The sequence below is a fragment of the Lampris incognitus genome, chromosome 1, assembly GCF_029633865.1.
Source record: "Lampris incognitus isolate fLamInc1 chromosome 1, fLamInc1.hap2, whole genome shotgun sequence".
Taxonomy (NCBI): domain Eukaryota; kingdom Metazoa; phylum Chordata; class Actinopteri; order Lampriformes; family Lampridae; genus Lampris; species Lampris incognitus.
The window spans coordinates 11678539-11693469 of record NC_079211.1 but is presented as its reverse complement, the minus strand read 5'-3'; the positions used below and the strand labels follow the sequence as shown (position 1 = coordinate 11693469).

Sequence of the window (14931 nt, the reverse complement as noted above, 5' to 3'; positions counted from 1 at the left end):
CTTTAGTGTGTTATAATAATAACAATAACTATTTATATAGCACTTTTCTAAAACAATGTTACAAAATGCTTTACAAAAAAATAAAACCAGACAAGGCAAAAATAAGAGTAAGACCAAATGCGCAAGAGTAAAAATAAAAATAGTATAAATAAATAAAAACAAATATCAAACATTTGTAAAAGATTTCATAAAAAGAAAAGTTTTAAGGCCAGATTTAAAAGAAGCTAGAGATGATTTGACATGACGAGTTCCATAGTGTGGGGGCTCTAACAGCAAAGGCCCAATCACCCTTTGTAACAAACTGAGACCTGGGAATAACCAGCAGGGCTCCCTCTGCCGATCTTAATGGTCAAGAGGGCTTATACCAGGTCAATAAATCAGAAATGTATGTAGGAGCAAGACCATTTAAAGCCTTAAAAAAATGAGGAATAACATTTTAAAATCAATTCGAAATATAACGGAGCCAGTGTAGGGAGGCAAGCACAGGAGTTATATGGTCATGCCCCGTTGTCCCAGTAATGAGCCAAGCGTTTTGTACCTACTGCGTTTTGTACCTACTGCAGACGGTGGAGGAGCCTTTGCTAATACCAAAATAAAGTGCATTACAATAGTCAAGCTGAGAATAGATAAAAGCATGTACAACTTTTTACAGATCGGCAGTTGATAAAAATGACCTAATTTTGGAGATTAGCTTGAGCTGGAGAAAGCATGTGGGAAATAACCACGTGTGGGAAGATGGCGGCGTGAATACACATTTGCGGGGGCCTCACCCAGTACTGTCCATGCAGTGTCTTTGTCCACATCTGCATCTAAGTTGTGTCTTCATTTGTTGGCTGGGAGAGCTGGCGCTGGATCGGCTGGGAGAGCTTGGTCTGTTGCGTCCTGTGGGCCCAGGGACCATGGCCCTGCCCGAAGCTGCGACCAAAGAGGTAACACCAAGGGTGGTCTGACAAGACGCGGAAGTGGGGCAAGCTAAGTTAACTGCTAGCCCATGCAAACTGGCAGTTCCGATAACATCAAGGGCAGTCGGCAGCGGCCTCGCCTAGCGTTGACTGTGTTTTTAGTGTTGTCGTGTGGAGTGCGGGGAGGTGTGTTGAGGGTGTCTGGCTGGGAGAGCTGGCTCAGCTGGGGGAGCCTGGTTTGCTGCATCCGATGGGCCTGCGGACCACGGTCCTGCCCGGAGCTGTGCCTGAAGAGGAAACACCGAGGGCAGTCTGACAGAACATGGAAGACTAAGCTAACTGCTAGCCCAGCGTTTCTCAAACCTCTCCTGGAGGACCACTTGTCCTGCATGTTTTAGATCTCTCCCAGCTCCAAACACAGCTGATTTAAATGATCAGTTTTGTTATTAGGCAGCTTCGGGAGCTCATAACAAGTTGATCATTTGATACAGCTGTGTTGGAGCAGGGAGAGATCTAAAACATGCAGGACAAGTGGTCCTCCAGGAGAGGTTTGAGAAACGCTGTGCTAGCCCATGCAGACCGGCAGTTCCGACAGTCATCCTGACTGGCATTCGTTTTCTGGGACAGGGATTTTTTAGTTTGGATATGTGTTAGTTCAGATATATGTGTTAGTTTGGATATATGTGTTATTGTAGTTTTTGGATATGTGTTTTTGTCTTTGTGTTGCACTGCTGTGGGTTGGGGGAAATGATATTTTGTTTCATTTCATGTACGCAAGTACATGAAATAAAATGAGGCACAAGAGCCGAGTTTGTGAATATACATTGATACATTTGGCCCTGGAGCAGTGTAGTCAGAGACAGAAAAAAATAGAGGGAAAATAGAGCTGTGTTGTCCTCAGTCTGTGTGGAAAAGTGATTGTTTTGTGTTCTGTTTGTGAATAAATGTTTATATGTAAAAAAGACAGAAAAAAATGAAATAAAATGAGGACTAAAGTGCTCTCAATTCCTGATTCCATGACTGAACAACATATTTGATTTAATTATCAAAACCGAGGTTGGCATCTAATATTACCCTGAGATTCTTTTCAGCTTGCTTAAGACTACCTGACACCAAGATTAGTAACGAAAGGGCTGATGGAATTTTCGGGACCGAACAGAATGACCTCAGACTTATCATCATTAAATTTGAGAAAATTTTTTGGACATTCAAGATTTAATGTTAGGGAGGCAAGTTGTGAGATTTGCTAGGGCGCTAGGATCTGTGGGTTTTAGTGACCTGTATAACTTGGTGTCGTCAGCATAAAAATGGTAAAGCACATCGTGATTTACAATGACTTGGCCAAGGGGCAGCGTGTATATAGAAAAGAGAAGGGGGCCAAGAACTGAGCCTTGAGGGGGGGACACCACAACTCAACTGAGCCATCGAGGAAGTAGAGTTACCCAGAACAACAGAAATAGCTGGGAGGTACATGTAAAATGTCTACAGAGTTACAAAGCCCAATGTCCACGCCAAAGGGAGTTATTGACTCCCACAGAAAACACTGCCAGAAACTAGGGCATTCACGACTGCTGCATTTTAGCTGTCATCAACTACTCCCAAAAAGTAGTCGAGTAGTCAGTTAATCATGGGAGATATATTTTTTCACCCATAACAATGATCAATCCTCACCAAAAAGGTCTCAAAAACAACCAGTAAAGGGTTAACTAATGTAGATGGGACCAACCTGGGATTAGATGAAATAGCAGAGTCCTCCATTGTTGCTGAGAGGCTGTTTACAAATGAGCTGTAATCTGATTGGACTAAACCCCCAGCAAGCCCATCTGAGTTTAAGCGTTTGACTGCAGTAACAATGTGACTGCTTTTCTTGCAGCTGTTTCAGTTTAACTAGTTACCCTGTTAAAGGTACATTATGTAAAATTTTTACCTTAAAACAACAGCTTCAAAGTCATTCTAGTGGTACATTGACTTGTAACAGGGAGAATGGTGCCGCTTTCATTCCCATTCCATGCCCCGAGCGCCTGTTCTTGCTCTACGGAACTGTGATTGAGTGGGTACAGTCTCCCGCAAATGATATTTTTCGCTAGGATGGCTAAGTCAGTGAACCATCAAAAAAAAAAATCTTTTTATTACTTTTTTGGCATTTTCACCTTCATTTGATATTCATTGACTTGGTATATGCTCCCTCTACCATTAAGATCTGCAGATGGAGCCCTGCTGGTTATTCCCAGGTCTCGGTTTGTTACAAAGGGTGATTGGGCTTTTGCTGTCAGAGCCCCCACACTATGGAACTCTCGTCCTGTTGAACTAAGACAAACCAAGTCTCTACCTTCTTTTAAATCTTGTCTTAAAAACAATTTTTTATGAAAGCTTTTAAAAATGTTGGATATTTGTTTTTATTTATACTGTTTTTATTTTTACTCTTACTTATTTGGTCTTACTCTTATTTTTGCCTTGTCTGGTTTTATTTTTTTGTAAAGCATTTTGTAACATTGCTTCAGAAAAGTGCTATATAAATAAAGTTATTATTATATACAAATCAGGGAGCTATATACAGCCGTTTAGTGACAGCAGAATTACATTTTACTTGCTACATAACTTTTGTTATTTCCTGACAGCAGACATTTTCTACTTCAGTCACCATTTTAGCGCATTTCCCACATGCACATCTATTAACAGGGACATATATAGAAACTATATACAGCTTGTGATTGAAATCCACCAAGATGTCACACAATAAGCAGGTTAATGAGTGTAATATTTACCAGAGACGTCCTGCTGTAATCTTTGTTGCTGCAGATGTTCGTGTTGTCCACGCTCATATTCCAGATCGTATTCAGGCTCAAACATGTATTAAACATGGATTTTAGAAATTGCCATTTCCAATCAAGAACGAGAAATTGTTACTTGGTAGGTTTATAGTTTGCTTACGAAACCTCCTACACTGTTGTTGTATCAAGCTCTGTTTCCCATCTTCCCCTTGGCGGGCTTCCGAAAATTTGCTAATCAGAAGAAAGTAGTGGGCTTTTTAGGGAGGGGGGGGGGGCTTAAAGGGATAGCTAAAACAAGCTAAAATAGCTTGTTTCAGACAGGATGAACCGAAGGGCTGCATAAAGGAGCAGTGTAAGATAAATAAGGATTTTTTTTTTAAACTGTGAACCATGCAAACTACTCTAGTGGAGTTCCAGAATAAAAAAATAGAGCTGGAATGAGCTAGAAAATATAGAGCTGGAATGAGCATGATATGGCCCCTTTAACTAAGCTGTGTTTTGCATAGCGAAAGGTAATACTAAGGGTGTAGTAAACCTTACTAACCATACCCGAGCACGTTTGATCCCCAAAGTCCAGCACGTTTGACTAGTGTGATCGCTCTGTAATGTGCTCGAGCACAGTTCAGTGTACCGTGCCCTGGGCCTCTTTGAAGGGGTGCACTCGGGCACGATACACATCTAGTGTGATCGCTAACCGTTTCTGAGCACAGAACACTTTGACGTCAATTATGCGAATGTCTCATTTAAAAAAAAATATTCTTATGAGTTCAGCACGATTTACTGAAAATCACTGCGTTGCATAATCGATAAATCTATAAGTCATGTGAGAGTCGTGTGGCACGCTTCTCTTCAACACAAAAAGTCACATCGTGATGACGTAGTAAGTGTGCTCGGGCCTGGAACGTTAAGTGCAATGTGACACAATTCCACACACAATTCCCCTACAGACACGATTGGCCGTGTCTGCGGGTGGGAAGCCAGATGTGGGTATGTGTCCTGGTCGCTGCACTAGCGCCTCCTCTGGTCGGTTGGGGGCGACTGTTCGGGGGGGGCAAATAATGTGATACTCCCACGCACTACGTCCCCCTGGTGAAACTCCTCACTATCAGGTGAAAAGAAGCGGCTGGCGACTCCACATGTATCGGAGGAGGCATGTGGTAGTCTGCAGCCCTCCCCGGATCGGCAGAGGAGGTGGAGCAAGAGGCTCAGAGGTTTTCAAATATTGCAGTGCATTGTGGGATACTTGTGCCAGCATATTTTCCGGTGTTTACGTACTACAATATTTTCCTGGATTAAGTATGACATCGGGGTAATCTTGGTATACTATTTTGATGCATACTATGGTTTTGGACATACTAAAATCTTTCATATAGTATTTTGACGTACTGAGTAATATGCTACTATGGCATGTATGATACAGCCACTAACATAATGGAAGAGCTCCCTAAATAACTACCAAAAAAGCAAAGATCCCACCCACAAAAACAAAACAAAACACAGACTTGAATAGCCTCTGAGGAAAAGTGCTACTTTGGAAATACTGAAGTTGACTTTAGTGAATCTGTCATAGTAAAGTCATTATGACGGACGTCAGGGCAGGCCTGGGACTTCCAGTTGTTTACTTTAGACTGGTGTTGGTCATTATAGTTCAGCCTGCCCTGTAGTTAGTGTAGATTTTATTTCACTGTATTTTTGTGCATAATCCTTGTTTTTCAATTTTCACAAACGGTTATCTTAAATGCTTAATGTAAAATTGAGTTCTTACCTTGCTTGGTACACTCTGACAAACTTCCCCACTCCGTGGTGTACTACTTCCAGTCTGTCAAGTCATCTGTTTGGTACTTTTCATACAGCAACCCCAGTACGGCAACTATGGCTACCAGAACACCTGGAACTACAACCAGGGCTATTACCCGCCCAGCTAAAGGTGAGGAGGGTGAATGTGAAAGCGAGGATGACTCCTGATCTGACAGCCAACTGAACCTCCCAGTGCCCCCGGGTCTGCCTGCTAACACTGCTAAATTGGATCCATACATCCTTTCTGTGCCCTTCCTCTGTCCGACCTTCCCTGGGATTGCCTCACCAGCCTCCATTCATGGAAATAAGGGACTTGGGTCGTTCTGTCGTTACCTTTTCAATCAGGTTCCAGTTAATTTGAAAGGGTTTGAAAGAAAGTAAGGGTGCAAGTTTTCAGTGTCCATGTTAATCCCGGTGCATCAAGAGCCTGTTTTACAGTGACTGCTATCTTTTGGCCAAACGCAGCACAGTAGTTCGGCAGAGAAGTCCACCGGTTGGGATTTGTGTGTTGGGGGGTCGGGTCCCGAAAGCATCTTAGAAATGGGCTCATCTTTTCGTATGAATCAAGATAATCTCGGACCTTAGGTGCTTTTTGGAAAATCAAGCCAGTTCTTTTGAAAAGCAGCTCTCTGTCACGTCTGGGGTCAAATCCTATTTTCCTCCATTCTCAGATGGCACACTAGTGCACGTTTTAAATCTATTCACTTATACAGCCATACAGGTGAACTTGTATGGTTGACATCCTGCCTCATTCCACAAAGTAGGATAGTTTTTCTAATGTACATAACTGCGTTTCATAGCGTGTTACGGCAGAGTTGTAGCTTCCCGAAGTTTGTGTGCGATGCCATGCGACTCAAGTGGTCATGGTTGGCAACTTTTCACATTTGCGCCCCTTAAATGCCAGGCTGCAGCAATGGGCCTGATAAAGAAAATCACCAGACCCCTACCCAGCTTTAATAAAAATGGATTTTTTTTTTCCTGATTAGGTTAAGAAAAAAAAAAGTTTAGATCTACCAGCTTTAATACAAGTGGGTTTTTCCCGAATAGGTGGAAAAAAAAAGTTTAGATCTCCTCTGGATCATGGCTTTGTCTCAAGCCGGTGGAAACACCAAGATTCTCAGTCAGCAGCATTTGTTTAGTCAGAATGGTGTCACGAGGAAGACCTCAGCTTCTAGAAACAGCTGGATGAGCACAGTAATTGTCAATGTCACCATCTTTTTTAATGTCACGCCATTCCAAATGGCTGTTTTTAGAATGAATGCAGCGAGGCTGAAGACAAGGCGTGGAGAAGTACAATGTATAAATGTCTGGTCATAATACACGTTTTTTAATCAATGACTTTGCTTGCTTCATTTTACACTGTTCAATAAAATTGTATGTGAAACTCACGTGGCTGTGCGATGTCATATTTAGGAAGAGGTTTGACTCGGATTCAAAAATCAATTTTTCTATTTACATGCATGAGGAAGACGCGTTGAACATCCAGTCCACTGTCAAATTCTCCAAGTCAGTTTTATTTCCGATAGGCTCATAATGATTATGCAAACATAACTGTCATTTCTTTTTAATTTATAAAAAAAAAACAGGCAAAGTAGTGAATGTCGTAGAATCGTAAAGATCAGAGGCAAGACCAAACCGTAAGGCCCCTTCAGAGCCAATGAAGTTTTATGTGATATGGTGTAAGATGGGTTGAAGTTAAGATCAGAAGGGTCTATTTGTGGTGTAAATGTTCTGAGGTTGATGTCATGAGGGGTCCTCCTCACAGCAGCATCAATCAATAGCCAGCTATCTTCACAATATCCTCAAAGAACTACTAGAAAAAAGTAAAGTTCACTAACCAGCGCAACTGCTTTCCAGTCAAATCAATGACTCAGCCCAGGATGGGCTTTGTACAATTTTTCAACAAGTCGCAAGTTTTTTTTTGTCCTTCTCTTTTATCTGTGACTTTTGTTATATTTAATGACAAGCAGCAAGAGGACTTCCAAATCACCTGAATGCAGCCTAAAGCTACACCTAACTGTTAAAGTTAAGCTCACTGGCAAATTGAATGATTCTGCAAGGTCAGGGTTAGACCCCCTTCCCCTCCTGGGTTGTATTATCTCTGCTGTCCACTGCTGGGCTCTCTTGTTTTGATGTAGTATAGGTGGCGGCGAGGTAGGCTCACAGAGCAGCTCCTCCTCTTCTCACTTTTTGGTGACAACTAATACAGCTGAAGGCACCAAACCTGAACAGGCAAAAAAACAAGTCAGCTGGACAGCACAAGCACTTTGAAGCACAGCACATCTCAAGTGTGCTGTTGAAGGGTGGACTGAATAAATCAAGTATGTGTGAATTCCACTTAGGGGTGGGCGATATATCAAATGTACTTGATGTATTGCGGCTTGTTCTACACAGGATATAGTAAAGGACTATATTGCCAACATCGACTACAAATTGTCATGTAATTTTTTTTAGTTCGCCGGCATGGGACTTACTTTGGCATTTCGGTTCTCTCACCTTCTGCTATGGCTCTCTCTGTCCCTCAGAGACACAAAGAAAAAACTTGCAGACATACGTCGCACACACTCGCCCGCCCATCCAGACCACTCTCCTGGGCGAGTGTGTGTGATGTATATATAGGTGAGGCGTTTGTTTTGTATCTGGAGGGAACAGGGAAAGAACCTGGAGAGAGTGAAAGAAGTGACGCGCCAAGCCAAGTTTCTATGTGTTGAATTCGGAAATGATAATGGAAGATGGAGGTGGACGAATTGGCCCCGAAAAATTACACTTAACTTGGTTGTGATTTCCCCAAATTATTCCAACAGAAACCACTAATGGATGTTTTAATGCAGACATGTTGCAGGGACGACTAGAATCATCACACTGGTGTGATTGTATGCATCAAAGGGTTAAATAAAGCATTTATGAAGTGCTTTAGAGATTTCAAAATAGAGATATATATCGTGTATTGCAATATAGCCTAAAAATATCACAGTATTTTTAGGCTATATTGGCCATATCGCCCAGCCGTGATACAACTTGCTCATACAAAAAAAATAAAATAAAATAAAACAAGATATCCACTCTAAAGTAGAATTCACAGTAAATTTACCATTTTCTTTAAGCATAATGTAATTTCATTCGAACATCACAACTGATCTGATGTCGGTTCATTTGAGCTGCCAGATCTGTATGTAGAATACTGCATACTTTCCAGAAAAGCAAATCCACTGAAAAGTCAGTGAGACCAAGGCATGAATAAAGAAACATAGCCAAACCCTAAGAAAACCATATTTAGTAGTGATAATGTCTACAAAGCCTATCACGTGACCAAAAGAATCCTGATAGGTCTCGTCTCACCCAGCTCTTTGAGGGGCTTCTCCATATCCAACTCGGTGTAGACGTGGCGAGGATAGGGTGACAGCAGCGTGAAGTCCTGGCCCTCGGGCGTGTTGCCGTTCATCTGTACATAGACGCGCACTGCTGCCAGCGGCTCCTGGGCTTTGAAGACCGCCGTGATGGCCGAGCCATCCAGCAGACGCACCTGTAGGGAGGAGGGGGAAATGGGGAAGCGGGGAGAAGTGGAACGGAGTGGTAATGGAATGGGGGATTGAATAGAAAGAACAGAAGGTAAAATGGAGAGAGAGTAGAAAAGGGAAGATCAGATGACAAAGTGGGAGGGGTGGACTTGGCGTCCTCGTCATCATATTCTTCATCCTCTTTCAATGTTGTATTCTGTAAATTGTGTGCACACAACATCCATTGCACGTCTATCCATCTTGGGAGAGAGAGATCCCTCCTCTGTTGCTCTCCCTGTTTTTTTTGTTGTTTTTTTTTAGGGAGTTGTTCCTTATATGATGCGAGGGTCTAAGGACAGGATGTTGTGTTGCTATAAAGCCCACTGAGGAAAATTTGTAATTTGTTATAATGGGCTATACAAATAGAATTGACTTGACTTGACAAAGATGTTTTGTGCCTTTTACTGACACCTCTGGTGACATCTGGTAACTGCAGTGGTGAGTTTACCACTCAAAAGCCTAAAGGGCCATTCGAAATCAGATGGACACCCGTGCTGTTGTGTCAGCACCTTCCCCACTGCTAAACAAAAAGACATGGCTGAACCTGAGTTCTAGTTATCAATGTTGTACTATCTGTTTGTAAGTGCATTTACGAGCTTGGTCTGCCATATGTGCTTATTAGCCACCACAACCTTGTTTCTTCAAACTCACCACTACCTGCGTTATTCTTTTATATCTAGCTGCTATGGTGAAGATATAAAATACTATGCACATATTGTTTTTCCTGTTAAACTCCCACCTGAAATTAAACATTAAAATGAGCAACTACAAAAGCATTGATAATTTGACTATTCATGCATAGCTAATACATCTGCAATGGAAAGTATCAAAAAGGACAGCGGTTGATGTAAACCATCAGGATTTTAACTTTAAACCTGTTACCTGTATTCCTATACGCTGAAACATTCATGGGGCTGTCAATTAATGAAAAGTTCATTTTGCATTGGAAAATACACAATTGGATGGGTTCTAGCACCTTGTTCAGTTCTGTAATACAGATGGAAGGGATTCTAATTAAGTCAGTTCTATTGACAGAGCCCTTTTAACAGAGGGTTTGTCAAATGAATCTTCCCAGAATCAAAAGATCCAAGATCTCTATGCTGTGTTTGCTCTAAGGACAGTATGGAGGTGAATGGCAGGGCCTCGTACCTGTATCCTGCACTCATCATACTCCTTCTTGGTTGGTGGCGGGCCCTGACTGGTGGGCGATGAGGGGCTGGGCTGGGTGAGGGAAGAGGTCACCGCCGTGCTGGTGGACCCCCCACCTCCAAACTAGTAGAAACAAAGGAACAGATAGGTAGAAGGTATCTTTAAGAGAAGACCCACAAAAGAACAAATCAAGGAGGGAACTATATAAAAACTTTGGTATATATATACTTTTGTGTTTGTCAACATACACCAAGATAGGTACCTTTTGTGCTCTCTCCTCTCTGTCACGTGCTATCTTCTCTTTAACCCTTTGCCTGACAAAAAAACAAGAATGACGGACAGGATGAAGAACACAGGTCACAGGATTACCACAAAATGTGACAAGCATTACACGTCGTCTCTGAAACTTGTTATAAAGTTTGATGGCTGTGAGACTAGCTGCCCCACACATTACCTACATCTTCATCATGTTGACATGATGAAGATGTACATAGAATATGTTAAAAATGTGTAAATATATCTGAACATATTAAAATGCAGGTCATTTCATAGTCTTGTCTGAGGAGACTTCTTTGCTAAATTCCTTCTCTATCATGTTTAGCAGATTGTCCCCACCCCCCCTTTGTCGCCCTAATTGTGTACTTGGCCAATTACCCTATTTTCCAAGCTGTCCCAGTCTTGCGCCCCCCCCCCCTGATCCGGGGAGGGCTTCAGACTACCACGTGTCTCCTCCGATACATGTGGAGTCGCCAGCCGCTTCTTTTCACCTGACAGTGAGGAGTTTTGCCAGGGGGATGTAGCACGTGGGAGGATCACGCTATTCCCCCCAGTCCCCCCCCCCCGAACAGGCACCCCGACCAACCAGAGGATGCGCTAGTGCAGCGACCAGGACACTTACCCACATCCAGCTTCCCACCCGCAGGCACAGCTAATTGTGTCTGCAGGGACGCCTGACCAAGACGGAGGTAACACAGGGATTCGAACAGACGATCCCTGTGTTGGTAGGCAACAGAATAGACCGCCACGCTACCCAGACACCCTTTAGCACATTGTTATTTAATTTCATAGATTATTTAACCAAATAGTTGAATTTATTTTCGGGGGGGGGGGGCTAAAATTAAAACCTGGTGTATTTGTTTGTGCTTTTTCTTTAACTCTCTTGGCCTCATTACAATACATTAGGGAAGGACCTCAATGAAAATGTTGAGGAAAAGAGTTTTCTTTTTTTTCCCATTTCACCCAGAAATAAATATCATTGTCTCAAATAGGCAGAATTACTTCCTGATAAGCTAGTTCCACAGGGCAGAATGAAATAATTCCTTGATCAGCTTTTCCATGTTTGCATATGTGCTGAAAGAACAATTTTGAGGCTAGATGTTCATGAAATGACTGCGAGAGTCGATGCCCCCCCCCCCAGGCTTACTTTGGATTTAGGATGCTTGATGAACTTTGACAATGTTATGTGTAGAATGAGAAATAATAAGCAAGAAACAAAACAAAAAAGATAAATTAAAAAAACAAAGGCTATCATTTTAAACCTTCCAGCTCTCAGGCACGGTGACATACTTGGCCATTTTGTCCTCCATCTTCTCTCTCCTGCGCTCATCGGCCAGTTTCTTCATCTCATCATCCTGCAGCTTCTGTCGGATCTGCAGCAGCTCTTGGCCCTGCTTCCTCCGCTGCTTCTCTCTCTCCACCTCCTCCTGCCGCTCCCTCTCTCTCCGCTCCGCCTGCTTCACCCGCATCAGCTCTTCTAGCCTACAGGATTTGTGTGCACACAGACAAATACAGGCACTAGCTTATTTTGCATGAAGTACAGGGTTTTGCAGATATTAAGGAGGTACCCAAAGAAGTTTTGGATAATAGGTGGCCTGTACACTTGGTTTAGTACACAGAGAGCAGTGAAGCTGCTGCTAGTGGTGCATCTCTCTGAGTCTTTTGAGTACTTTCCTCATGTGGGGATCAGAGGAGCATATTGGTGATAAAGCTGCCAATAATGTCTACACTCTGACCTTTTGACTTGCTCACGTTTTTCATCCTCCGTCATCGGCCGCCTGCCATTCCCCTCCTCGTCCTCTAGGGTCATGTCTACACCCTCTGTCACTGATAGAGAAGGAGACATTAATAAATCTTTGATTGAAGCATCTCAAAGGCAAAGGGAAATAAAACCTGAGTAGGCCATCTTATCTCAAAGCCTCCAAACACACCTTTCAAAAACAATAAAACCGCCAATATGCTCTTTGGCATGAACGTAAAAATGTGACCGATATAGAGAGAAAAACTGATAAGCAACCCACCCATGTTTCATATTTGAAAAAATATTTGCTTAAGGCTTCTCTGGCTAATACTTAATATCAACAAGGGCTATACTTTTTTTTCCTATCTAGTGGCTACTTCATCTTTTTCTGAAGGAAAATGCATATGCTATAGCATGGGGAACATTTGTCTATTACAGTGATTAAAAAAAACATCTCCTTTCACCACTTTAAGAGAATCCTTTCTGTCAAAAAGACCACAACAGATACTTGCCTTCAGCGTTGTCTGCTACTGTGGGTTGTGCTGGGATTGGCTGGCTCTCTGATGCATCTCCAAGGACGCTGCCCACAGGGGGCACATAGGGCTCATCAATGTCAGGGTCATTTTCATGCTCCACTAACCTTATGAAGACAAACCACAGAAAGGAGGTAAGTGTTGAATTAATATTTTATGCGTGACCATTAAGACTGATGGATCATGGGCGTCCGGTTAGCGTAGCGGTCTATTCCATTGCCTACCAACACAGGGATCTCCAGTTCGAATCTCTGTGTTACCTCCGGCTTGGTCGGGCATCCCTACAGACACAATTGGCCGTGTCTGCAAATGGGAAGCCAGATGTGGGCATGTGTACTGGTCGCTGTACTAGTGCCTCCTCTGGTCGGTCGGGCCTCTGTTCGGTGGGGGGGGGAATAGCGTGATCCTCCCACGTGCTATGTCCCCCCTGGCAAAACTTCACTGTCGGGTGAAAAGAAGCAGCTGGCAACTCCACATGTATCGGAGGAGGCAAGTGGTAGTCTCCAGCCCTCCCTGGGTAGGAGGAGGGGGTGGAGCAGCGACCAGGATAGCTTGGAAGAGGAAGAGTGGGGTAATTGGCCGGATACAATTGGGGAGAAAAAGGGAGGGAAAATCCCCCCTAAAAAACAAAAAGGCAGATGGCTCACACTCACCCAGGTTTTGAAAGAGTTAAACTAAGGTTGAATAAATTGCAGGGGTGGCCTTCAATGTTGACTTAGGGCCGTGAAGATAACATGTTCAGTTAAAACTGCAATGTTCATTCCTGAGTATTAGGACTATGACAGCAGCAAATTTACCAGTCCATGGCTCGTTCTATCCCCTGGTTCCCTGTGTTTGCCACCGCCTTCTCCCTGTAAATATGTCAACAGAAGGATAGGTAGATTAACACATGTTAAACTGCTTGGTAGTTTTACTAGTCGAGTTTGGTCTCTGCATAACTCTAAATTATGCGTTTGATGGAACATTCTGTCCACATAGAGGGGATCGTTTTCAAACAATTGTTACTCACGCTCTGTTTCTGCCAAAGCCCATTTCCAGCAGGCTCTCCAGCGTTGTTAGTTCTGCCATCTTCTGCTGAAAGGCAGGTTCAATAGGGTGATTAAGTCCAATGACTGACTAATTATCGCATGTACAACCGCTGCAATATGCCATTTGAGGGAAACAATTGACCTGGTTATACAAAGGGAAATGGGCTGCATTTATATAGCACTTTTCTAGACTACCGACCACTCAAAGCGCTTTACAGTGCGTGCCTCACCCATTCACACGCACATTCATACACTGATGGTGGAGGCTGCCACGCGAGACGCCAGCCTGCTCATCAAGAGCAGTTAGGGGGGTTCAGTGTCTTGCTCAAGGACACTTCGACAAGCTCTCTGAAGGAGTCGGAGATCGAACCAGCGACCTTCCGATTCTATACAAATAAAACTGTCTTGACTAGACGACCCACCCTACCTACTGAGCCAGGCCACCCAAGGCGAAAACAATTCGTCCAGAAGGCGTTTTAGTTAATCAAACATGAGACAAGGTGGCGGAAGATGTGGACAACTCCGCAGTCCGGGACATTTCAGCCTACTTATAACTTTTACGCGTTTGCTCAAAACATAGTTTAACCCTGCTTTCACCTTAAGTATCCCCTTCCACTTTCAGCCATGTATCGACTGTTTGAATTCAATTAATGTCTCATATATACTTCATTTTATTTTTCCTCACTGTCACTATCACTTACATTTAGCTGTGCACTTTCGCTTCATGAAAACCGCACTACATTCACATGTACCGTGTTCGAAATGTGCTATATAAATAAAGTTTGATTGACTGGTATATTGATAGTAGTTACTCCTTAATAAACGAGCGACGCTCACAAGGTAAATAAAAATTAAGTTTGCAAATAGACGACTTAAGAGAACCGACCAGAATATTTGCTAACCTATCCTGGCTAGCTGGCTGGGTACAACAGTAATGGCTATCTATAATTAGCTACATGCTAGCTAGCACCAGCCTTCTGAGTGGTCTTGTGTAAAATCATGGGGATCGTAATATGCTGTTATTTTCGCTACAGATGTGAGATAGTAGGCCTATGCTACGCATACCAGAAACACTTACATATTATTTTTCTAATGGTCAACAGGCTACTAAGATCTCTGAGGAGGTAACGTTAACTACTCACATCAGTTAGCCAACACCGCTTCCGCAATACGGCAA

General features: G+C 43.0%; 2 protein-coding genes across 5 annotated transcripts in view; one reads left to right on the top strand and one right to left on the bottom strand.

Annotated features, from left to right (window-relative positions):
- Nucleotides 1-5662, top strand: part of si:ch211-114c17.1 (pre-mRNA-processing factor 39) — a 20394-nt gene extending 14732 nt beyond the window's left edge. The window contains exon 15 of the mRNA XM_056299038.1: nucleotides 5527-5662. Within this exon, the coding sequence (XP_056155013.1) occupies nucleotides 5527-5598 (72 nt within the window). The 3' untranslated portion in view covers nucleotides 5599-5662. The remainder of the gene's footprint in view (nucleotides 1-5526) is intronic.
- Nucleotides 5628-14931, bottom strand: ubxn1 (UBX domain protein 1). Of its 4 annotated transcripts, none has more exons than XM_056299159.1 (10): nucleotides 14897-14931; nucleotides 13736-13800; nucleotides 13524-13577; nucleotides 12706-12833; nucleotides 12189-12279; nucleotides 11743-11934; nucleotides 10439-10490; nucleotides 10177-10299; nucleotides 8810-8993; nucleotides 5628-7694 (listed from the first exon to the last, which is right to left on the bottom strand). In XM_056299159.1, exons 2-10 carry the CDS (start codon nucleotides 13792-13794, stop codon nucleotides 7654-7656), a joined length of 924 nt encoding a protein of 307 aa, XP_056155134.1. In that variant the 5' UTR covers nucleotides 13795-13800; nucleotides 14897-14931; the 3' UTR covers nucleotides 5628-7653. The 4 variants fall into 4 exon arrangements, with proteins under 4 accessions (XP_056155134.1, XP_056155206.1, XP_056155273.1 ...); XM_056299231.1 differs by having other exon boundaries at nucleotides 13736-13797; nucleotides 14897-14914; XM_056299298.1 differs by having other exon boundaries at nucleotides 14833-14907.